The following is a 26,255-nucleotide window of genomic DNA, read 5'->3' as shown; positions in this document are numbered from 1 at the left end:
CCTCTTTAACAACGTCTGTTTGTATGTTTCCTGAACATGACTTTATTTTCATGAATAGGCAAAGAAGAGAGAGCTGGAAATGATGCCATTTTTACGATAATACAAACAAATGGAGGTGAAAATCAACATAAACGAATGCCACAACCATCCTTACATTAAAGTTGCATATCTCATGATGAGGTTATAAGAAAATATTTCCAATGATTGATGTCAATGAACCATTCAACTTCAATTAATACCTTAGCAATTACTTAGATAAGATGAACCCTCGTGTAAAGCTGGCATCCTATTTTGCCTATCTCGATAGATGCCTATTCCTTGATACAAGTCACTAATCACATGCAATTCCTTGACAACATCACCCATCTGCATTCGATCTCTTGGCGATTTTGCACAGCAAGAGACACCGATTCTGAACATTGAGACCACACAGTCATGCATTCTACTTCTCATATTTCTATGGTTGTTATTATTGTTGGCAACTTGAAATTCTTCTGAGAGCAATTTTTGGTCTGTAATGTCCATCACTCGATCTGGTAGGGCCATCTTAGCAAACTGGTAGAGAGTTAGGCCATTTGTAAACAAATTGTCCGTTGGACTTTTTCCTGTGAACATCTCCAGCAACAAGATTCCATAGCTATACACGTCTCCATGTGTAGATCTCTTTCCACCCATACCATACTCTTTGCATTTAAACATGAAGATAAAAATCAAAGCTTTGATCTTGTTAGAAAGGAAATATGAGATTCGTGTAATCAAGCTAATAAAAATTTTAAAAATCTTGTAAGATAATAATAAAGAACAAATTGTTTTGATAGAGTCATTTACCTAGAGCAACATATCCAATTGAACCCTTTATCGTCAGCGAGCTACTTTGATTGTTAGAGCGATTAGCATTGGGTTCAAAAATAAACCTTGCTAACCCAAAATCACCCACATGGGCATTCATGTCGTCATCAAGAAGAACATTGCTTGGTTTTAAATCACAATGAACAAGTGGTATTTCACCATGGTGATGAAGATAATCTAATGCAGAGGCCACATCAATGGCTATATTAAGCCTTTGAATAAGGGTCAAGTTCATCACTGGATGTTGCCCATCTTCACTTTGGTGCAACCACTTCTCTAAACTCCCATTAGGCATGTACTCGAAAACCAAAGCTTTAAAATCATTGCCTTGGTAATCAATACTTGAGCAAGAAGTTAAGATTTTAATGAGATTCCGATGCCGAATGTTTCTTAAGGCTTCACATTCGGCGTTGAAGCTCTTAGTAGCCCCGTGTTGTTGAAGGTTGAGTACCTTCACTGCAACAGCCGTTTCATTGTGGTCTAAAAATCCTTTATAAACAGAACCATAACTTCCAGCACCAATCAAATTTTCCAATGAGAACCCATTAGTTGCTCTTAGGAGCTCCGCATAAGAAAGCTTTAAGCATAGATCCTCCAAAGGCGTCGAAACAACAGGATTCTTTCTCAACTTTCTTTTCCAATAGAAGGGAGCAAAGAAACAAGATAGTATAATAAGGAATAAAATCACACTGACTATTGAAATTATTACTCGTAGAGAATGAGATTTTCCATGTTTGTTATAAACTTGGAGAGGGCATGCTGGCAACTGTAGTTCTAGGATACCCCCACAAAGCTTGTTGTTTCCATAAACTGAAATCGCACTTGCATTTCTAAAAATCCCTTCCTTTGGTACATCACCCTCAAGATCATTAAAAGACAGATTTAGATACTCAAGTAAGTGAAACTTTTCCATGTATTCTGGAATCTTTCCAAACAAGTTATTGTGTGAAAGATCTAGCTCTTGAATACCTTTTAAATTGACCAGTGATGAAGGAATGGTTCCTTGAAAGAGGTTATGATCCATGTGTAAGTATTCCAAACTATGACAATTTTCTTCACTGAGGAACGCCCTTCTAGAGTAAAATGAGCAGTCATAAATACACTAAAGGGGGTGGCCCGGGGAAGAAAAAGGAGCTGAATAGGATCCATGACTTTTGCCCATCACTACCTAATCTTTCCAACCTGTTCTATTTGGATTTTGAGAATTGATTTTGATTCCAAAACTGACTACTGAACTAAAAATTAAACGCAATTTACAGTCAAATAATCAGTTTACTTTAGCCATCCATATAGGAATCTACCAGGTGAATGTGGACCGTTGATCAGAACGATCCTAGCCATCTGTATTAGACTTTTACCGGCCGAATGTGGATCCTAGCCATCTGTATTAGACTTCTACCGGCCGAATGTGGACTGCTGATCGGAATGATCGTAGCCCTCTGTATGAGACTACTACCGATTAATGTTGGGCGTTAATCTTTTTCCTTTTCTACAAATCATTTAAAGCCCATCAAATGGACGGCTACGATTATCCCATCGGTCCATTTTTGTAGCATCATCCAATCCGCAATATATAGGCATACATCTCGGAGTCACCCTATCTCACGTTAGAAATTTTACTTAAAGTGCTTGACTTAGTCAGAGGGATGATCCTGCCGTCCTGAAATGGATGTTGTCTCTTTCGAATTCAACTAGACAGAAAATGACAAAAAGAGATTTTCCTGCAACAAAACAGTAAGGGTACCGCCCTTGATATTGCTCATTTTTTTAGCTTTTTGAGGAGCTGCTGATGGATCAAAAGTCAAGGGTGGTACTTCCACCGTATAAAGGGCCTTATTGTTGTAAGTAGGGCCGCAACAGGGTCGGGTTTTTCAAAACCCTAGCCCAACCCTGGATCCCATTATCTCAGCCTTGACCCTGAGTCAGGGCCGAAAAACCTCAACCCATGGCCCGCACTACAGGGCTCAGTGCTGGCCCTGGCTCGCCTTGATTGGCTCTGATTGGGCAGGGCAAGGCCGGACCGGGCCTAATTGACCCTAGTGCAAATACCTGTTAAGACAATAAACATCTCCCTTATCATATAGAACAAAATGATCAATAAACAGAGAAAGGGAACAAAATAAGACAATATGAATTCAACAACATGATGGGGCCTAGGGCGACTGTTATAGGATCGTCCAAAATAGGCATAATAATATAAGGGTTATTTGTCGTATTATTAAAAAAAAGTAGGGTACTATTGGCATGAAAATGTGTTATACTTTTTGTCGATAGACACGTGGTATAACTGGGAGGGCTGTTACAAACTTCCTAAAAATGTGGTGTCTTCCTAATGACTCTTTGTCTCTCCTAATTCAGCCTAATGGTCATTGGTAGGATTTGATCCTAATCATCAGCCTAAGATTCCATAAATTTGAGTGATTTGGAATGCTGATAATTGCTAGGCAATTTTGGGGAAAGTCAATTCTCGGCTTAATTGTGCAAGAGAACAAACAATATTCTCAGTTTTTAACAGATTTTGTCTTATTCTTTTGATTCATCTGAGCTGGGTGTTATCATCTGAGCTGGGTGTTATCTACTGCAAAAGTGAGCCGCAAATGTCTTTCCAAAAAATTCCCTAGCAAATCCTATTGAGAATTGAAACAATAATGATGGTAGCTCACATGCCGGCTAAATGGGCATCCTATTTGCATCCTAGATAGACGGACTCTGATTGTTTGATCTAGGCTGGACCAGACGTTGTTCAATGGATCAACAGACCTCATAATGGGGCCTAGGGCGACTGTTAGTTTTTTATCTTTTTATTTTATGAAATGGTGTTACTTTATCGAGTTCTTCATGAAAAATTTCTAAAGGATTCAGTAGCCGACCCCAACTAATTTGGGACAACGGCTTAGTTGAGTTGAGTTGGTACTTTATTTAGAAAAAAAGAGTGCCAAAGATCAAGGCGGGTCATGGGCCTAGGAGTACAAAAGCCAAATAAGCAGACATAATTTCTTAGAGAGGAAGAAATTCAAAAAATTATAGCTCGGCTCTAGTCATACTCCCATGAGCTAGACTACCCGCCTCACGGTTCCTAGGGCGACTGTTAGTAAAAAAATCCGAACATTGATAGTTAGAATCTATGTAACCTGGTTAGTCGGTTCACTTCATTCGGGTTGAAGTCAGCTCATGATGAATTGATCAGTAAACAAAATAAATCCAATAATATCAAGTTCTATCAGTCATATCGCCCTATAGTGATTACTAGGTCCAAGTGATTTCTTTATTTATCAGCAATGTTTCTTGTTTATGGTCTGATAGTCTGATTTCTAAACGTAATTACCAAAAAATTGAATAAACAGAGCTGGGGTATTTTCGTAATTTCATTTCAAAGAGGTTCCCTCAAGTACCCCAACACGGCACACCGCGTCCGAGACCAAAAACTCCATGCTGGCATTTCTTGAAAGTTACGAATCGTATAACCATTTGGATACCTCATGCATTTGTGTTTTGATTTGGATTTGAGTTTTGGATACAAAACACATCAATCATCTTCATGATTATATTTTCAGAGAGAGAGAGAGAGAGGAAGGGATGTCTCGCTGTTGCCGGAGCAACGTCGAAGAGCAGCGATGGTGAAGGAAGTTGCCACAAACGTTGAATTTCAAATAATGTCTCGCAGAAAAGATTTGAAAATCGAAATTTTTTGCACTGTCGTAACTGGTTCAAAATATCAATTAAATCCAAATCTAAATATTGCTGGTATCCAAACGTGACCTAACTGGAATTATCTTTATGGATAGCCATTCAATTATTTTGGAACCTAAATTGGGAAACAGAGCCTGTCAAATGCTATCAAATCCTTATGAATTACAGTAAGAATAATTAATGAGCCCTAAAGCAAAAGACTAATCCATTTTCTAGAAAGCCTAACGTGTTCGGAATCTCACCTGATAAACTGTTATAAGAAATGTTTATTTCCCCAAGTTGTTTTAAGCAGTGTTTAAAAATTCCTTGACTCGGCAAGGAACTCGCCCGAGTCGACTCCTTTTTACCTCGGCCGCATTCCGCGTTTCACCACATCCGGTTTCCGCGTTTTGCCTTACAGAGTCAATAAACTCCTTTGACTCTCCCGAGTTATGACCTTGTCAACCGTGTTAACCGCGTTCTTGGCCGCGTCCGCGCCGAGTCAACAAGGATTTTTCTTGGCCGCGTTCTGCGTCAAAACCGCATTTTTAAACACTGGTTTTAAGTTTCCTACTTCTGAAGCAAGGGATCCTGTGAAAGAGTTAAAGGATACGTCAAGGTATTTTGATAGAGAGGAAAGCTGAAGAATTTGTATGGGTATAGTACCACTGAGGCTATTTCGATGAAGGAACAATTCTTCTAAGTATCCACAATTTCCAGGACTTGCTGGAATGCCACCTTGTAATTTATTCTCGGATAAATCGAGTGCAAACAAACGAGTTATGTTGCCAAGGGAAGATGGAATTTGGCCGTACAATCCATTTGTGTGCAAGGCCAATGCTTGCAGCTTGTTAAGCTTTCCAAGTCCAACAGGAATAATACCTGTGAGAAAATTCCTCTCCACGCCCAGTGCTGTTAAACCTACCAGATTTTCAATACCTGATGGGATGCTCCCAAATATCTGGTTTCTTCCTAATGTCAGGTATGTCAGTTGAGTTGAGAGATTAGCTATATAGCCGGGCAGTGAACCACTTAAGTAATTGCAGTCCAGTGATAGGTAATGTAGATCAGAACAATTGGTTAAAGAAGTGAGAAAAATCATGTCGTTAGATTTGCCTCTGCTTCCTAGCTGATTACCTCCGATGCTAAGAGCATAGAGGTCTTGAAGGCTTCCCAAATTCATAGGTAAGAACCCACTAAAGCTATTATTAGAAAACATAAGGATTGAAAGTCGTGATGCATTACATAAAGAGACTGGAATGGGTCCTGTGAATAGATTCACATCCATGAGAAGCCATTGTAAATTAGGGAGAGAGAGGCCCAGGTCGGGTGGAAGGCTTCCATGCAACTGATTTTCTGCCAGTGAGAGACTAGAAATAGACGAGAGATTGTAAATTGGTTGAGGTATCATACCTGACAAATTATTTACACTGAGTTCAAGGAAATCTAAACTGGTTAGTCGTCCGAGCTCATACGGGATGCTTCCTTCCAAACTATTATATCCTAGATCTAAATAGATGAGAGCTGAGAGAACGAGTAGTGGAACTTGTAGGGAACTCCCCCAACAAAATTATTGTAACTTAAATTCATGGACGTGAGTTTTGGGCAATGGGCAGTCAGATTGGCTGGTATTTCTCCTTCATATGAATTGAGGCTCAGATTGAGATGACGCAAACGGAATAGACGACTCATGTCTGGGGGGAGTTGGCAGTAGAATCCATTGTTTCCGAGTTTGATTTTATGGAGGAAGGTGAGATTTGCTATGTGAGGGGACATGGGTCCGACCAAGCCTTGATCGCCAAGTTTCAAGGCAATGACCCTTTGAGGATGGCCACGACCGCATGTGACTCCCAGCCATTGGCAGAAATGGAGAGAATTGTTCCATGAGGTCAAAAGCCCATTAGGGTCATGGGTTATTTCATGTTTGAAGGCAAGCAAAGCTAGTCGATCGGTTTCGTTTCCTAGAGTGCTAGATTTTTCATTTTGGTCATTAATAATTTTTCATTTTCTACCAAACATTAATCTTGGTCATTAATAATTTTTCATTTTCTACCAAACATTTAAAGCCCATCAAATGGACGGCTATGATTATCCCATTGGTTCACGGCATCCCCTCTACGTTTTCATGATTTAGGTTAGCATGTCTCACGTTAAGTGGGGCCCGTCCACGTTTTCATGATTTAGGATATCAAAGAAATTTTACTTTAAGTGGGCCCCACGACGTTTACTTAGGTTGCCATGTCTGACGTTAGGCCTTTTACTTTAAGTGGGGCCCGACGACGTTTACTTGACTAGTGTGGGAGCGTCATGTGCATTCACGACAGAAACCGAGAACACACACTAATTAGTCGAGAAGGGGTGTCATTATCAAAACGGAAGTTTCTGAACCTTCAATATAAGCTTGACCATTATTAGTTTATTACGATGTCATTGGACCTAATGGATCCAAAGGTTCCCAGAGTTAAAGGGCAAGAATTGGGCACAACTGAACCGTGTCCATCGGATTCCTATCCTAAGGTCCGATAGCTCTGAATGAAGGGCTCTAATGTATGAAAATGTCCCTCACCTCTCACAAGATAAAACAGTAGAAAAGTTAAAATAAAATGCAAGAAACACAAGGATATTTATGTCAATAGAGAAGGCATTGTCAACATCTGGACACCTTATACATGACATTAAAATGGAATTGTCGTCAGTGATGTGTGTAAATGGGGTTAGTTAGTGGATGGATGTGTGTTTTTGGGTGTTAGTTATATAGCTATGTGTTGTAGGGTAGTGGGAGTTAGTTATTTATGAGGTGTCTTGTGAGTGGGTAAGTGTGCTTGTGATGTGGCAATCTCTCTTGCTTGTATTTATGTAATAGCAATCTAATGAAATGAAAAAAAAGAGAAATTTCTAGCAAAGAGACTTATGTTTCTGAGAGAGTTATTGTTCCTCTCGATTTGAACCACTAGGAGGTCCGGTTGCCTCGAATCAACCTTTCCTAACCTCTTTTTCTATTTTCCGTTTGTTTGCTTGTGTTACGGCTGATTAGGAGCGTAACATCTTGTCACGTGAAAGGTAATGGAAGAGGGGGATTATTCTTGGGGTAGGCAAAGTGGTATAATAAAACAAAAAATAACTAAAAAGGTGCATGAGACTATTGAAACCATTTGGATTGTTGGAATCAAGAATCAGAATTGGCATCCTATTCTGATTCTCCTTGAAAATGGAATGAAAAATGTATACCAAAAGTTTTAATTAAAAAAATTCTAATTAAAACTTTTATCAGGTTCAGAGTTGAATCAAAATACTACCTCTAGGTGTAGGAAACATGTTCTAGCATTTTCCCCTCTCTAATTAAGCCAAGCTATCATTTCTGCTGCTTGATTTTGTTTCTATTTTTGAACCAAAAATCAGAATCAGGGAGAATCAGAATATGACGCTGATTATAGCGCTTGATTCCAGCAATCCAAATGCACCCTTAGGGGAATGTTTGGATCTAGGGAAAAAATGATGAAATATAATATTTTTCATGAAAAAGCATTCTATGGAAAAAATCCGGGATCTAGTAATCTTGCAGTTTCATTGAAAAACAATTAATTCATTTGAGTTTGGGAAAAAAAATCAAGAAAAATGAGTTTACCAAACATGTGAAAACTCATTTTCCTTGGGAAAATATCCTAAAAAAATTCCCTACATAGAGGCAGATCATTGTCAAGATCAATATTGGGGACACCCATGATCTTGGTCCCATCCTGAATGGTCATCTCGTTTATAAGAAATAAGGCAAAAAAACGAAAAGAAAAGTGTAGCTTTTTTAAGTAGGTAAGCTGGGATTGAACCTCCAACCTCAAGGTTGAAGAACAAAGCCTCAACCAGCTGAGCAGCTGAGCGCAAGGCCCAATCTCAAGAAAAGTTTAGCTTTGTTTGTTGGAACCCTAAAATGAGGCTTGATTGATCAACATGCTAGGATCATTCCATCGAGGAGGGGTCAACAACATTGGGTTAGACTTATAGTCGGCATTCGGATCGGTTCACACCCAGGTTGCAACCATGGCTCATAATATTGCATTTTTCTACCTGATTTGTTCAACATCAAATTATTATTATTATTTTTGAAATGGTAAATTATATATTGAAGGAAGAGAAACCGAGATGGTTCTCAATGATTACATTAAAAGATAAACAACAGAATAAAATGACTCAAGGCGGAAAATAGTCGAACCATTCCAGACCCAACCTAGGCACACCCGATCTAGCTAGAGCATCTTCTTCACCATTAGCAGATCTCTTTACATGATTAAAAGCTATAGAAGATCCTAAGGTTAAGTCTGAGATCTCATCAAAGAAGGAGAGAAACCTCCAAGGAGGGTCAACCTTTCCTGAAAGCCAACTGATCACATTTAAGGAATCCCCTTCTACAACCACCTTATTATAGGACTCTTTATTCAGATGCTTGATGCCATGGAAAGCCGCCCTAACCTCCGCTTCACTAGAATCACATATTCCAACAGGACCAGAATAGGCCCACATGACCAAACTAGAAGAATCTCTGCATAGACCCCCAACACCTGAAGGACCCGGATTGCCTAAACAAGAACCATCAAAATTTAGTTTAATAAAATCATTAGGAAGGGCTTCCCACTTTTGTACAATCATGGATCTTCTCTCCCTATCATTGCACACTATCCGCCAACCCTCCCAGAGATCAAAAGCCGATACAAATCTAAACAAAGGGGTACTTCTAGCCCACAATATGGAGACCGCAATAATTTTGATGTAAAGTCTATACGGAGATTTAGCCACCCCATCAAACACCCTAGAATTCCTTTCTTTCCACATAACCCACCAAGAGGCCAAAAGACAAATCTTCCATAAAACCTTTCCTTTCTTCTTCCAAGGGTTCGATTCCCAACTCTTAATCACCTCGGGGACAGATTTCAAAAAAACCCAGCATATTCCAAACCGCAACAGAATAAGGCCCCAAACCTCTCTAGTAACCCTGTAGTGGATAAAAAGATGATCTATAGACTCTCCATCTTCAAAACATAAGGGGCAATGGTCCACTAACCACATCCCTCTTTTTCTAAGAAAATCCATTGTTTGAATGGGACCACGACTCACTGCCCAACCAAAAAAGGAAACCCTAGTAGGGCACTAAAATGACCATACCTTGGCTGAAATAGAAGGTAAACCACAGGGCACAAGTTGAAAGTAAAAAGATTTAACTGAAAAGAAACCCGATGGATTCCAGATCCAGATTCTTCTATCAGACCCAGACCTCTTGATATAACTCCCTTCAATCAACTTTCGCAATTGAACAATAGAAGCCAACTCTCTTACAAAGAAATTCCTTCTGAAACTCGGATTCCAGACCACCCCAAGCTCAGACCGATCAAAACAATCGGCAACCAATGCATTCTTTTGAGAAGCAACGAGAAATAGATCTGGAAAGAGCTCCTTAAGCGGTTCAGCCGAACACCACGGGTACGGCCAAAATCTGATACGATCACCCAAATAAACTTTAAACCGAATACCTTTCTCAAACTCATGACTCAGCCTTTGAATATCTCTCCAAATTGTCAACTTTGTATTTTTCAAAACACAGGCAGATTGCCAGTTCCCATTCAGAAAACCATACTTGCTCCCAACCACCTTAACCCACAAAGAGGATTGCTCCACTCCAAAACGCCAAAACCATTTACCTAAGAGAGCATGATTAAATTCTTTTACTCTTCTAATACCCAAACCTCCACACTTGATCGGAAGACAAACCGATTCCACTTCACCAGAGGGATGCCTTTCTTTTTATCAGAGCCTCGCCAAAGAAACCTACGCTGGATTTGCTTAATTCTTAACACCACACTCACAGGACATTTAAACAAAGAAAGATAATATACAGGAATATTAGCCAACACTGCCTTAACCAAAGTCAACCTTCATCCTTTAGATACTAAATTTCTATTCCAAGTTTCCAGTCTTCTCTCAATTCTTTGTACTATAGGATCCCATAAAGATTTATGTGGTCTACCAACCCCCAAGGGAAGACCTAAGTAAGAAGAGGGCAGGGAATCCAAAGCACAACCCAAAATCTTTGCAAAGCCACAAGCAACAGATGGGGAGGTGTTAAGAGCATACAACCTAGACTTTAGAAAGTTGGAGCGTTGGCCAGTAATCATTTCATAACATCTAAGAGTTGCCTTAAGGTTTAGAACTTGACTAATATCAGGAGCACAGAAGAGGAGTGTATCATCTGCAAACTGTAAGAGAGACACTTCCACTTTATCTTTCCCAATAAAGAATCCTTCAAACAAACCCATCCTGCTTCCTTTATACATCAATCTACTCAGAGTCTCAGCAACAATAACAAATAGAAAGGGGGAAAGAGGGTCCCCCAGCCTTAAGCCCCTAGATGACTTGAAGAAACCCTTAGGAGAGCCATTAATTAGAATAGAGAACCAAGCTGAAGAGATGTATTTCCTCATCCATCCTCTCTACCGACAACCAAAACCCATTATCCCAAGTAAGTAATCCAAGCAATTCCAATCCACCCTATCATAGGCTTTTTCCATATCAAGCTTACATAACACCCCACCCTTACCACTATTTAAGTAAGAATCAATAGCTTCATTAGTAATTAGGGAGCAATCCAAAATTTGTCTCTTACTTACGAAAGCACTCTGACTATCCGAAATAATAGAAGGAAGAATTATCTTAAGGCGCTCAGCCAAAACTTTTGCTAGCACTTTATAGAGGCACCCCACCAAGCTAATCTGGCGAAAGTTAGACACCTTCGAAGCACCCTCCACCTTAGGTACCAACGCTATGAAGGTAGCTCCTGTTCCTCGATCAAGTGACAATCCCTCGAAGAAATCTTTAAAAAATCTTAGAATATCATCTTTAACAATAGCCCAACAAGATTGAAAGAAGGCTAAGCTAAAACCATCAGGGCCAGGGGCCTTGTCTTTAGCTAGAGAGAATACTCCTCTTTCAATTTCTTCTTCCTCAAAAAGCCTCTCCAAGATATTATTTTCCTCCAAACTCAGATTACCAAAAGCCATCTCTTCCGGAATAGGACGGGTAATGTCATCAGCGGAGTACAAAGACTTCAAAAACTCAAGGATAGCCTTTGAAACATCTTCCTTACCAGACAATATTTTTCCATTCTCATTGAGGAATTCAATTCTATTCCTCCTCCTTCGAGCACTCGCCATAGCATGAAAATATGCAGTGTTTTTGTCACCTTCACCCTTGATTTTTGCCGCCAAGAAATCTCCTCATAAAGAAGCACATCTTTATATTCTAGTGTGAACCCCGATCTGAGAGGGGCGAGGAAACGAGTCCCTACATCCTCTAGATCTCCACAATGTGAAGGAGAGCTCTACCAAGGAACTCTCAAAATATGTGCCACCCTCACAACATAGCATGAGTGGCGATATAAAAAAGAAAGAGATACATCCTGATCCGGAGCCCAGGCTCGAGACCAAGATATATCTAAAAATAACTCAGAGTCGCCATCCATGGATACGCCATGGAACCAAAACAAATGCTCTGTTTGCAATGAATAACCAGAGATACAAAAGTTCCGTGCCTGATGACGAATGGAGAAGGTCCGAAGAGCACCCCCAATTCGTCCGAGTGCGAACACTTGGTCTCTTATGCCATTTATTGTTAACTCCAAAGAATTTTGGGTAAAATAATGTGAAATGGGAACAAAATATCCCCGGAAAGATGTCTACCTAATCATGCATGACCAAGGGATGAAATAATAAGCACATACAAAAAAAAAAAAAATGTGTCTCCTAATCACAACTAGGTTATGAGTGACATACCTAACTGGTGTCTAAGTTCTGGTGGACAAACACATGCATGCTACAGCTACAGGTATAGGGTCTGCACAAGAAAGTAAGAAAACACAACAAAATATACAATATAACAACACAACAAATCCTAAGACTCTAAACGATTTAGCCTGAGTCCTTGGATGGTCTGATGTTCATCCAAAGAAGCCTACGTATCCCCGCCTCCATGAGAATCAAGGCAACGTAGTTCTTCGCGCCTATTTTAAGCTATGATGCTTAAGACACCTAGACCTCTATCTTAGACTCGATCTAAAAGACCGGACTAGTTATTAAAGCTTCTTGAAAGATTATTTAAATTCCAGTGGATTGTGGATTTTAGGACACCCTATATGCCCTAGTTAAATGCGGGTTAGCCCTAAGCTAATGCAGGTGGTTCCTACAACCTATGTGTAACTAGGCTGTGCATCCTAAGGAAAACAATGGGATCACTAACGCATCTTAGACCTAGTCATCAGTCGGTGATGTGAATCGCCAACTGACCAGACGGATGCGCTCTTAGCTAGGACAAACTCCTAACTCTAACACAAACACACAACAAGCACACAACAAAAGACAAACTCCTAACTCTAAAACTCTCTATCTAGGACAAACTCCTAACTCTAGAGGAAGATCTTTGGAAAACAAGATTTTCAAGGGTTTTTGAAAGATTTTCAAAGTTTATTTACAAAAGTTTGGCTGGACTTGGGATAAAGATCCCAAGCTGCACTACGTACCTCGTGGAAGAGGATCAAGCCAACGTAGTTCGAAAATCGAACTCTCCTAACTAAAACCTAACACTCTAAATGATTTAAGGGTTTTTAATGTATTTTTTTAAATGTTTTTGATATTTTTAAAGTTTTCAAATGTTTTTGAGTTTCAAATTTCTAATGTTTTTGGATTTTAAAGCTTTTCCAATGCTCTGGACCTTTAAATGTTTTCAATCTTAAAGGGAACACGCAAGTAACACCACAAACTAGGGCAAAGCCCTAAATCCAAAGGGGAAATCCCGAACAAGCAACTAACGCCTCAAAGAGACGATCCACAACAAGAAAGTTAGTGCCCCAAGAACAGAGAAGACAATCTAAGATCCCAAGCAGGGAAGGCTCTATATGACTGAGTTAGTCTCTAATGAAAAAACTCCTAACTAATAACACTAGGGAGAGAGTACAAATGAGTCAGAGACTCTCTAATAACACTACCAAGTCAAAGACTCGCTTTCAAAGAGGAGGCCACTCTAACATGAGGCTAGGTAAGTCTTCTAAAGGGGAAACTCTCTATATGAGACAAGGCTTGTCTCCGAGACACAAATGACGTAAACAAGGGTTCTGATGAGACTGGGCAAGTCTTCTATATACAAAGGAGGGGAGCGCTACTTGGACTGAGCAAGTCCCCTAAGGATGGGCTTGGGCTAGCGCCTTCATCACCCCGTCCCGAAGAGGATGCTCCTAGGGCCGATTAAATCCAAAAAATCTAAAGAAAATCCCGAGGAATGCATGAAGATAAACCTGAGACTAAAGAAGCCCTTAATTTGGTGAGAACCATAAGACACCGAAGGAGATAAGAATAGAAAGGGATATTGTCCTAATCCGATAGCTATGCGAAATCATCTTGACCTTAATGATTCGAGAAAAAGATAGGTATCATAGGATACCTACAACACCAGACATCCTTAAAAGTCATTACACTAAAAGAGACAAACCCATTTAATGCAGATACCCTAGTTCAGTCAAATGATTAAGAATCACCTCAATTGAATAACAGAACTCAAGAAAGCTTTAAACTCCGCTGTAATAACCTTTTCCATTTTTTCTTTTTTTTTAAAAATTAAAGTGATCCAATCTGATTAACTCTATTTTGACAAATGCACACAATAGAGCTACTATGAACAATAGTAAGGCAACTTTATTCGATAAGATTCCTTTTACCATAAAACTCCGCGCTTAAATTAGCACAACCATTACTTCATTATCAATTCAATCAGCAGCCAAAGTGAAATACGAGGATCATTTGTTTGAAGTGAGATATTAAGACCCATGAATCATTTGTGGATTTTACAAAATTAACTTGAGTTTGCCACTGAAACCCCACCATGTTGCAACTGAACATAAGCAAATAAGAAAATGTAAATGTAACAAGTCATTTCCAGTGCACAAGATTATTTGGGGAGAATACGTAATGAGTTCGATAGCTCCTTGAACAAAATGAAATAGAATGTGGTAAATCAACTAACAAACATGACCATATTGATTATACTCACTCAAAAGCTAAGTGCGCATTTTCTATCAGACATGGCACAACAGAAATATATAACACTCGTGGAAATATCTCATTGCCCTCATTGATTTCCAAATGAAATCACTACAGTCGCTGCTGCCATGCAAATTTTAGTATTGTACAAAAATGTAAATCAGTCCCATATACTCAAAGAAAGATTATGTAAACTTGCAACGAACATGAATGGAGATCCAACAGGTGGCTCTCAGCAATAACAAGGACTGACTCAAACAACGAGGGAAACCTTGCTATACTTCGATGGCCCAATTAACCAAAGGATACCCACAAGGCTGATGTATTGATTTTCACGATGGTATTACACCCATCCCCACAAAAATTGACAAATAACCATTGGGGTTATCAAGACCCAACCTAAGATATACAAAGAAAATTGAGCTGGAATGAACACAAGAACTAGTTTCAGGTGGTTACCAAGGTTAAACAATACTTAAACGAAAAGGAATACCAACATCCTCATACTCATGCAATTTGGAAAACACCTTGAGGGAGAATTAAGACGCCCAAGAAAAAAGAAAAAAGAAAAAAAGAGCACTGAGAGGACAAAATCTACAAAGACATAAAGAGAGTGATGAGTTGCCTGAGAAATAGAGATAGAAATCTCTGCTTTGCCTCCTTAACCAAGATGTAAAAGATCTGATTATTATGCCAATGAACTGTGAGAGGCATGCTCGAGTGAGTCGCCTGGAACACAAGGATCTAATGGGCACAAGAAATTGTTGTCCTTGCTTCCCATTATTATAAGTGTTCTCCTTGCTCCACATTAGTTGCAGCAATATGGAACCAAAATCAGATCCATGAATAGAGAAAGGTAATTTGCAACTGTATCATACTAATTGGTATAATTCCATTAGCTCAAACATGCAGTAGTAGCAATCACAAAGAAATATCTACAAAGGAGTTTAGTGTATTACCTGATGAAGTAGACAAAAATAATAGGACCCAGCCAGAATTTGACAGAAGAAGATGGTCGATGTAAGAGAAGGGAAGATGAAAAAGGGTTTGAGGAGATAAAGAAGTGGGTTTCAATGGATGGGGTTCTTGGGAGAGGAGATGATGGGCTATGGTTAAAGGAGGAGAAATGAAGGGGAGATGGATTAGCAGAGAAAATGGAAGAGGGTTTATGGGGATTCTGGGTAGAAAATGAGATGGGTTCGAAGAGGGGTTTGGGTTTTGCAGAAGAGGAAAAGGAAAAATGAAGGAGAAAGTGGAGATGGTTTGATGGTGAAATTGGTGGCTGAGATGGGGTGTTAATAGAGATGGCCGGAGCTCCGGCAAACTTGCCGGAAGGGTGGGAGAAGATGGTTTTTGGTCGGATTCCGGCAATCTGGAGGTGGTGGTTAGAGGTTGAAGGAATGAAAGAGGGTTTAGGGTGAAGAGATGAGATGGGTTTGTGGTGGTGGCTAGAAATGGGGTATTGGCCGGTGTGAGAGGGTAAGGGTAGAAATAAAAATTAGAAGAAGAAGAGTTGGGGATTTGGGATGGAGAGATGGCTGGTGGCTGCAATGGAAGAGGTGATGGTGGAATGGTGGTGGGGAGCCGATCGGATTTCCAGGGAAGAAGGTGGTCGTGGCTCCCTTTCCTTCCTCTCTGCAATTTGCCTTCTCCCTCTGCAAAAATGGTTTTCCCTTTCTCTCTGTTTTGAACGAAAAATGGAAGGAGATAGTGACGGTGGGTTTTAGAGGTTGAAGGGAAAGGAAGATGGAGGAGGTGGGTTTCAATGGAGGTTGAAGAAGATGGTGGTAGGAGGTGGTACGGCTGAGAAGAGGGGACGGATTTGGGTGAAAGAAGGTGGCGGTGGAGTTTAGGTTGGGTAGAAATGGGTTTGAGGGTTGGGTTTTAGTGGTTGGAGGATGGGATTAAAACAGAGGTGAGGGTCGGTGATTGAAGTTGCAGAGGTGAGGGTCGGTGGCCGGAGATGGGTATTGGCCGGATTTCCGGCGGGAAGTGAGGTCGGAGATGGTGGTTTTCTCCTTCTTCTTTTCCTTCCCCTCTCTCTCTCTCTCTGCGATTTCTCTCTTGCGAATGAGACTTTTTTTTTCTCCTTTTTCTTCCTCCCCAAAACCCTAATCGGTTGGGGTTTTATTAGACGAAAATAGCAAAAATTCGACCCCCCCTTTTCCTCTGAGACAACCACCTTCAGTGTATTTTTAATACCTTTTAACACACAGGGGGGTGCCCAAGAAGAAAAAGAGAAATGATATATTTGTACCCCCAAACCTTCCAGGACAGCCCCCTTGGCAAATTTAGGACAACTATTATTGTATAAGAGGCGGCCCAAGTAGAAAACAGGGGGAAAAATTTTGCAAAAAAAATATCTTCTCTCCCTTTGATCTTAACCCTTCAAATCACCTTTTGATTCAAGGGTTAAGATCAAAGAAATCCTAACCACCTAGGAAGCTTCCAAAGATTCTCCCTTAACTAATTTTGTTACACACTAATCCGCATACCCCCAATATCTCCCTGGACAACCCATTACGGAAAGTTTGAATTGGTTTTCCAGGTTCCAGCGCACCCCTATTTCTGGATAAATCGCCACCCTTATTCCTACACTATGCTACACCACAAACGTCGCCCGTTTGCTAGGCAAACAGCGACGGATTCGGACGAAATTTAATGTGAACTTTAGTGGGACCCTAACCTAGCTCGGGAACAAATTTGGGATATTAAAACACTAGTTTGACAGAGTTTCTACTCTAACGACTCTATTAGGGTTCGGTCAAAATGGGGTGTCTACATCTAGCTTAACCCTCCCCAACTCCTCCCCATCCTCCTCTGAATCCAGACCACTCTCCTCTAAAGCAACCAACTCCAATATACGTTTCTCCAACCATTGTTTTCTCCCAAAAGATTGTAACTTCTTTACCTTAACCCACTCTTTTAACTTTTTCTTCACATATCTTAACTTCTTACCAATCACCACATCAGTCGGGCCCTCCGCGTGACAAGAAGCCCACCAACCTCCCAAATTTTCCTCCATACAAGGATCTCTAAGCCAAACAATTTCAAATCTAAACGGCGGAGGACCCCATGATTCCAATCTTGGGTCAAGAACAAGTGGACAATGATCAGAGACCGAATGAGCAAGAACTTTCTGATAAACTTCTGGAACCGCCTCAACCTAATCTTGGCTGAGAAGAAAACGATCAAGTCGACTTCGACTCTGACCTCTAGACCAAGTAAAGGATGCACCTGATAATGGTAAATCTACTAATTCGAACATAGCTATGAAATCAGCGAAATCTCTTATATACTGATTAGCCCTCTTGCAACCCAGGCGATCCCCCACTTCTTTCGTTTCATTGAAATCCCCTATATACACCAGGGGAACGAGCACAAGTCCCTCACCTTCCCAGCTCCTCCCAAAATAACCCTTTCTCTGATTTAAGAACAGGGCCATAAACACCAGAAAATAGCCACATCGAGTTGTCCACCACTTTTCGAAGAGACACAGATAATGAAAATTTACCCCGCCATTCCTCCTATTTCTTCCAACTGATTTTATCCCACAAGATCAGAATATCACCTGAAGCACCAGATGAAGCTACAAACACGAAATCCCAATCTGCTTTAACCCCCAAACTTCTTATAACAAGCCAGTTTATAACCTCTAACTTGGTTTCTTGTAAACAAATAAGAACAGGTTTCATCCTCCGTACAACTTCTTTTACCTGGATTCTTTTTTCCTGAGACCCCAACCCATTGATATTCCATGACAATATCTTCATAGATCACCAATATTTCTGGTCTTCCTCCCCCTCCTAACACTCTTTTTCCGACCCACAGACTTAGGTAATGAGCCATTACCATTCACAACAGCATCATAATTTATATCTGACTTCAATCTATGGAGTTCCCTGGCTCTTTTCCTGGCACTCTCCTTTGGACAGTTTACTGGCTGTCCAGAACCTTCAGACTCCCTTAACTCAGCAGCCATGATTTCAGATCTGAATTCCTCTTCAGGGCCTGCATAAATCAGACCTAGCTTCTTACTAACACCTAGAGTATGATTGACAAAGAAATCACCAGCTTCTTCAGAAGGATCCTCCCACTGCTTAAAGCAATCATAGACCTCCTCAGAATCCGAAGAATAATTTTGCAAAATAACCTTATTCTTAGGGAGAGCAAGCCCCACTTGGCGGCTAGAATCGGGGGCTGCTACCACAACAACTGCCCTAGAAACTAATTGCTTCCTAGAGAAATTTGGAGACTGGTGCCCTCCCAAGAACTTCCCCACTACTTCAGACAAACCCAAAAAACTCCTACTCCCGGCCAGCAAGCCATCAGAGTCCAAAGAAGAAGACCAAATCCCCAACTCAATCTTCACAAGATTATCGAAGGACCACACCATAAGATGATTCTGGATTGCCCAACTCTCCTCCGAACTATCACATAGGTTCAAAGATATCTTCCTCAAACCACAATAGAAAGTAAAATAAGATGAGTGCAAGCTGTGGCAAGAAACATGACCGGAGCCACCACTGAAAATAGAAACCTCTTTCCTGGAGCACCCTTTTATTTCAGAGCAACAATTTGCCTGGATATCAACCGCAGTCAGGACATCAGGATCTTCCATGTTACTGAAATCCAGATGAGAAACAATACCACTCCGAACCATCCTAAGATGAAGGTTCTCCCGCCTGCTACCCCTCCCTAAAGAGTCTTTATCCATAGTCTCCGCAGATGCAAAAGTTGAAGACCAAAAAGAACCATCGTCAACCCCCACAGATAAATCCCCAAAAATGCGAGCCTGATCCAGAGGTGAAGAAAAAGATCCTTCCTTAAAACTTCTAATTGAGAATATCGTAGTAGGGTCTTCAAAATAACACTCGCTGGGCTGGTATCCATGCCCACCGCTACCATCCGAATGGTCCAAAATCCTGGGCCCGCTATCAAATTCTAAATGGGCTGAGGCCCAGATCTGCAAGATTCCTTCCACGTCGCCATTTGATTGTTCCATAGCAATTGATTATTTGTTAAGTAGCAAAAAAGGGTTTAGAGATTGCAATGGCATCATTATTTACGCATTTTCCAGTTGAGCAGGCTCAACGGATTCCACTTTTGGGCTATACACCTCGGCATGAGCATATTTAGGGAGCATATGAAAGTTAAGTTAGAGGTGGAAGGTGATTCCTCTAATGTCATTTCTTGGGCTCGAGGTAAGAGTGTAGGTACTTGGGGGCTAGCTAGGCTTTGGATGAAATTTTTGTAATGTAAGAGGAAAGATTTTTTTCTTTTGACCATGCTCCTAGGAGAGCAACTATTAGTGTTGCCCGCTGGACCTACTGTAATCTTTTCTCTCTTCTAATATAGTTATCTTTTGCTGGAAAAATAAAATTATTGCAGAACGAAAGCAGATATTATGCACATATAGACACACCTATATCAAATTATTTGAAAGGAGATGATATCGCCCTTCCTTGGTAGAACAAAGAGAGGACTGCCAATACTAAAAAAGGAGGTACAGATGTCATTTCCATAGGCTATGTTTCTTTCATCATAGAATTAGCATAAAGCAAAATTTTCACCCATTTTCCACTTAAATTGAGATATGTTAAGAGGCTAGCTGTTCCAATTATTCTCAAGATGCTCCCAAGAGCTCATGGAAAAAGAGCTTTGTATTATGTGGAGTGTCATTATCAGAACAGGGAGCGTGGATTTCTTTTACCTCCTTTTATTGTCTCTTTATCACCTTATACCAGAAGTATATATGGTTTTACCCATCCATAATGACTTAATGAGGCCAAACAGATGAGAAATTTGAGTCCTGTAAAAGATGGGGCCCATCACTATTTTTCCTTACCCAAAAATTGCATGTTTATTCACATTTAGCTTTAAAATAGGCAGCTGATATTGGCACCACCATGTTTTGATAATTGCATAACTCATACTAGCTTTCAAAAGTTATTATAATTCCCAAAAAGCTCTCATAAGCCAATTAAAAACTAAATATGAATAAACAATTTAGTTATGAGATGCTAATAATTGTCAAAACATGGTAGTGCCGATATCAGTAGCCTTAAAATAATGATAATTGTACGACGTCCAAGCCGTATTGTTATAAAATGAGCCAAATTTTCACGTTAACATATTCACTATGACTCCAACACAATCAAATAATCAATTGCTGTATGTTATCTTCTTCAACCACGCTAAGAATTTTGGATCTTAACAACTCTTGCTAGAGCACGGTTAGACATTGTTATTTCGATCCTTGGCTTATTGTCTTTGATACCCATGTGAAACCTGTGAATTGTGAACACTTCTTGAGGCTTAGATTTATCAACATTTAAAACCTGCCAAATGGACGGCTATGATTATCCCTTCGGTGCAATTTTGTAGCTCCGCAATACGCTCATACATCAAGGCTTGGAGTCACCCTATCTCCGCAATACTTGACTTCCGCTGCCGTATGCACGAGGGATGGTTTGGAATGGATGTTGTCTTTCCGCAGAAAAAGACAAAAGAGATTTTCCTCCAAGAACACTTTGTGACCTTACACTAATTAGTCAAGTCAATGTCTATAGTTGAAAGTATGAGTATCATTATCAAAACAAATAGGCTCTGGCCCGTTTATTATACGTTTAGGAGAAATTATATGAAAGTATGAGTATCATTATCAATAAAGTAGTGATGGATTTGATATTTCCACAGCCCCTGCTATTAGAGCCAGAGGCGCTAGAGGAACTTCCTCCAGACCTGTCCGGACTCTGGAGCCAAGTTTTGTTCATTTATATCTATTCACGAGGGGTATGTTCATTTAGTGGTTGGATGTGTGTTTTTGGGTGTTAGTTATATAGCTATGTGTTGTAGGGTAGTGGGAGTTAGTTATTTATGAGGTGTCTTGTTAGTGGGTAAGTGTGCTTGTGATGTGGCAATCTCTCTTGCTTGTATTTATGTAATAGCAATCTAATGAAATGAAAAAAGAAATTTCTAGCAAAGAGACTTATGTTTCTCGGAGAGTTATTGTTCCTCTCGATTTGAACCACTAGGAGGTCCGGTTGCCTCGAATCAACCTTTCCCAACCTCTTTTTCTATTTTCCGTTTGTTTGCTTGTGTTACGGCTGATTAGAAGCGTAACATCTTGCCACATGGAAAGGAATGGAAGATTATTCTTGGGGTAGGCAAAGTGGTATAATAAAACAAAAAATAACTAAAGAGGTGCATGAGACAGTGGAAACCATTTGGATTGTTGGAATCAAGAATCAGAATTGGCATCCTATTCTGATTCTCCTTGAAAATGGAATGAAAAATGTAAACCAAAAGTTTTAATTAAAAAATTTCTAATTAAAAATTTTATCAGGTTCAGAGTTGAATCAAAATACTACCTCTAGGTGTAGGAAACATGTTCTAGAATTTTCCCCTCTCTAATTAAGCCAAGCTATCATTTCTGCTGCTTGATTTTGTTTCTATTTTTGAACCAAAAATCAGAATCAGGGAGAATCAGAATATGACACTGATTATAGCGCTTGATTCCAGCAATCCAAATGCACCCTTAGGGGGATGTTTGGATCTAGGGAAAAAATGATGAAATATAATATTTTTCATGAAAAAACATTCTATGGAAAAAATCCGGGATCTAGTAATCTTGCAGTTTCCTTGAAAAACAATTAATTCATTTGACTTTGGGAAAAAAATCAAGAAAAATGAGTTTACCAAACATGTGAAAACTCATTTTCCTTGGAAAAATATCCTAAAAAAATTCCCTACATAGAGGCAGATCATTGTCAAGATCAATATTCGCAAGGGTGTCCTTAAGTATTGCATTCCCCTATGTAGCATAGATAAAGGGTTACTCTTATTAAAAAAGTGAGTAGGGATGCCATTTCCCTTGAAAATTTCTCCCAGGGAATACTTGTGGGTCCAATTTGACAGAAGGTAGGGGAGAGAGATTCAAGAGGATAGGAGTGGAGAGAGGATGAGAAATCTTAGAAAAACAATGGCACTTTTAAGACCTTATCTTCAACTTGCTTTTCTGATAATACAATCTAATGGTTGACATCCACACCCCCTTGTTTCAATAATGGCACCCCAATCTTTGCATATATGGGACCCACGCCTACGTTTACCTTGAGAAGATTCCCGCTAGCATGTGACCCAACCTCCTTTTTTGTCTCTCTACCATTCCTTCCCTAACAACACCATAAACCCCTCTTTTGGACTCTTTCACCTCCTTTTTTTCCTTTTCTTATGGGTTGGTTACTTATGTGTTTAGTTAAATAAAATTTCATTAACAAATAGGAGCACTGTTTTTTTCTTTGTATTGTTCTGTCTTGGTTTCTTATGAGACTTTCACCAGACGTCAACATTATGACCACTGTGACTCTTTTTATCCTATAGGTTGTGCTCCAAAAATTATTTCCATATGTTGATCCTAACACTCTGATCTGTAGAGGAGGGACTGTTTGATCCTAATCCTCTACAGATCGAAGGGTTAGGATCAACCTATATATGGAAAGGATTTTTGGGGCACAACCTATTTAGGCTGTGGCCCCACTACAAGAAAATGGGTTATCACCAGCTTTCAAGACCGTTTCGCTGAAAGTAAGAAAAAAAGCCGCTATTACATTGAAAATGCCGCTAAATCCAGTGTCGCTAAAGGGTTTTAGTGACGTTAACAAAAGTCAGTGAAAGTACTTACACCGGCGTTAGAAAACGTCACAAAAAGTTGCTTTTTGAATGCTGCAATTATTATATATGCCGGCGTTTTGAAAACGTTGGTGTGTAGGTACAAACACCGACTGTTTGTGAATGTCGGTGAAAACATTGAAATTTTCTAATGAATGCCTGTAAATATTTATTCACCGACGGTTTATGTTGTGAACGTTAATCTTTAAAAAAAAAAAATCATTTCTTGTTAGGGTACATATTGACCGACTCACCTGCCAAATAGCAGCCAATCAGAATAGCATCCACTAATAATCCAAGGAACAACAAAATAGATTGTAGGCTGTGGAAATTATAAGGAAGTGACTTGGCAAGTATGTCAAGAATTAAGCAACCCAATATGGTCATTCAACATACTGATGAACTAAGTGTAAATATTGGGAAAACAAAGATCATAAAATGGGAAATTGACTACTAGGCCATCATGTAGCCCATAACATAACAGTGTATGCAGATTCACTCAATGGTCCAGAGAATCATTTAAAAGAAGCAAGAAAAAAGATCAGGGTGTGGCTATCAATGTTTTACCATGTCATGTTCTACTTCTTGGTTGCGTTTTGTTTTGATGTGAAAAAGGAAGCGGTGCAAAGTGTACTCCAGCAATGTCCATACAAATATACCAGTAAACCGACATACAACTAGCAGCCAGATGAGTGGGATCACCCACCATACTGTTCGTGTTAAGAACTGTTACAAGTTGCAAATGAGTTAGAAATGAAATACTAAGCCAGAGTTGCATATCAACTTAAAGGTGTATTAGGCAACAGGGTAATACCTCCCAAAAATCACTAGAATGTGAAGGATAAAAGCCAAATGAAATAACATAGCCAGCATCAATTGATGCAATGCAACTGATACTTGAATTGCTTTAGGAAACAAAAGTGAAAGATCAAACTCATATTCATGAACAAACTGAATAACAGTAGGCGGAGATGATATGCATACAAGGTGGTCAGTCACACATTTGTGCGAGATAGTATGTATTGAAACGAATTCACAGCATATGCTCTATTCCCAATTTGATCCCCATCATTTGTGCACAGGAGGCTTATTCAACTCTAAAATTTGGACCTTAGGATGATCCCCATCAATCGATCTATGACATTATATCCAACGAGTCGGTTTAATACTAAAGAAATCATTAAAACAGGATTTCAAAATGGAAAAAACCCACAAATAAATCACATTTATAACACAAAGCAATCATATAAAGAGTATTTCTAATCAAACTTTAAGCACAACATGGCATTGCTTCAAAAAACATATGGAGATGAGCATGGAAACATCTCTTTGCGCCATTTCTACAAACATGTAGCGGGTAGAAATGATTGGAACAAATAAAATTCATCACTTTGCGCCATTTCATTACTCTTTCCAAAAGAGTAAAGAAAATATTAGAGATTTAAGATCATCTCTAAAAAGGAGATTCAAAACTCTAATTAGAGAAAAAAAATAGAAAACAAGATTCAAAACACTAGGGCAATGTGAATAAACTAGATTCATACCCTTTCTTGTTCGCCTTCTTTTGAGAGGAAATGGGTAGGGAAACCCCTTCTCGAAGAAACCAAAACCCTAGAAAAAACAATTGAAAATGAAATCAAAACCCTAGATTTAAGATAAATCTGACAGGAGAATTCAAAACCCTTATTTTCCAAAGGAAAAAAAATAAAACAAGATTCAAAACCTTAGGGCAATGTGAATAAATGAGACTTATACCCTTTCTTCTTCACCTTCTCTTGTGAGGAAACGAGATTCCAAACCCCTTCTCTTAAAGAAACCAAAACCCTAGAAAAAAGAGAATTGAAAATGAATATCAAAACTCCTGAAAGCAAATCAAAACCCTAGAAATAAAATCGCAAATCCGAAGAAGATGCCTGAGAGATAATCTCCGGAAAGAAAGTTACCAGATAGAAAATCGCGGGAGAGATAATCACGAACAGGGGAGGGTGAAAACAGCGTGCAGGAGGAAGAAAAAAGAAACCGCGTTTTGAGTGCGGGGTCGATCTCTTTTAATTTGGGTTTAAGTAAGCGAGCTGAGAGAACGAGTGGAACTTGTAGGGAACCCCCCCAACAAAATTATTGTAACTTAAATTCATAGACGTGAGTTTTGGGCAATGGGCAGTCAGATTGGCTGGTATTTCTCCTTCATATGAATTGAGGCTCAGATTGAGAGAACGCAAACGGAATAGACCACTCATGTCTGGAGGGAGTTGGCCAGAGAATCCGTTGTTTGCGAGGTTGATTTCATGGAGGAAGGTGAGATTTGCTATGTGAGGGGACATGGGTCCGACCAAGCCTTGATCGCCAAGTTTCAAGGCAATGACCCTTTGAGGATGGCGACGACCGCATGTGACTCCCAGCCATTGGCAGAAATGAAGAGAATTGTTCCATGAGTTTAAAGCCCCATTAGGGTCTTGGGTTATTTCATGTTTGAAGGCAAGCAAAGCTAGTCGATCGGTTTCGTTTCCTAGAGTGAGAGATTCTACAGATAAGAAGAGGAGACAGAAGAGGAAGACATGGAAGAGAAACGATGAAGGCAATAACCTACAACTCAGTTTACTTGGAAGCTCCATGGAAAGGGAAGAGAAACTCTAAAACCCTGAGAAAACAAGCCTTGGTTGAAGATGCAGAATCACCTTCAAACCCTTCTATTTATAGGGGGGGGAGAGAGAGAGAGAGAGAGAGAGATCTGACTGGTCGATAGAGAGATCTGACGAGTGGATAGAAAGATAAGACTAGATGGGCATTAATATTGGACTTCTACCGTTTAATCTTTGTCATTAATATTGGACTTCTACCGATTTTTCATTTTTGTCAAAGATGGCATAAGTGGGGCCCCACGTTAGGCCTTCTACTTTAAGTGGGGCCCCACGACGTTTACTTGACTTTGGTTGCCATGTCTCCTCACGTTAGGATTAGCCGACCCCAACTAGTTTGAGTTAAGTTGTATGGCAT

The 26,255-nt window shown here is 39.8% G+C and overlaps 1 protein-coding gene and 1 pseudogene across 7 annotated transcripts; both read right to left on the bottom strand.

Moving 5' to 3' along the window:
• Window positions 1-240: 240 nt before the first annotated feature.
• Window positions 241-26,005, bottom strand: LOC143870043 (uncharacterized; annotated as a pseudogene).
• Window positions 18,235-25,284, bottom strand: LOC143858305 (uncharacterized). 7 transcript variants are annotated; one of them, XM_077368990.1, is made up of 4 exons: window positions 25,205-25,284; window positions 24,985-25,085; window positions 24,806-24,872; window positions 18,235-24,396 (listed from the first exon to the last, which is right to left on the bottom strand). In XM_077368990.1, the coding sequence occupies exon 4, from the start codon at window positions 19,591-19,593 to the stop codon at window positions 18,358-18,360; it is 1,236 nt and encodes a 411-aa protein (XP_077225105.1). In that variant the 5' UTR covers window positions 19,594-24,396; window positions 24,806-24,872; window positions 24,985-25,085; window positions 25,205-25,284; the 3' UTR covers window positions 18,235-18,357. The 7 variants fall into 7 exon arrangements, with proteins under 7 accessions (XP_077225105.1, XP_077225106.1, XP_077225088.1 ...); XM_077368991.1 differs by having other exon boundaries at window positions 18,235-23,987; XM_077368973.1 differs by having other exon boundaries at window positions 18,235-23,987; window positions 24,076-24,872; window positions 25,017-25,085.
• Window positions 26,006-26,255: the final 250 nt, after the last annotated feature.

This window comes from Tasmannia lanceolata, unplaced genomic scaffold, assembly GCF_043159265.1.
Source record: "Tasmannia lanceolata isolate RefF3 unplaced genomic scaffold, GAP_Taslan_0.1 ptg000003l, whole genome shotgun sequence".
Classification (NCBI taxonomy): Eukaryota; Viridiplantae; Streptophyta; class Magnoliopsida; order Canellales; family Winteraceae; genus Tasmannia; species Tasmannia lanceolata.
The sequence above is the reverse complement of the archived record's forward strand: the minus strand, read 5'-3'. Positions and strand labels throughout refer to the sequence as shown.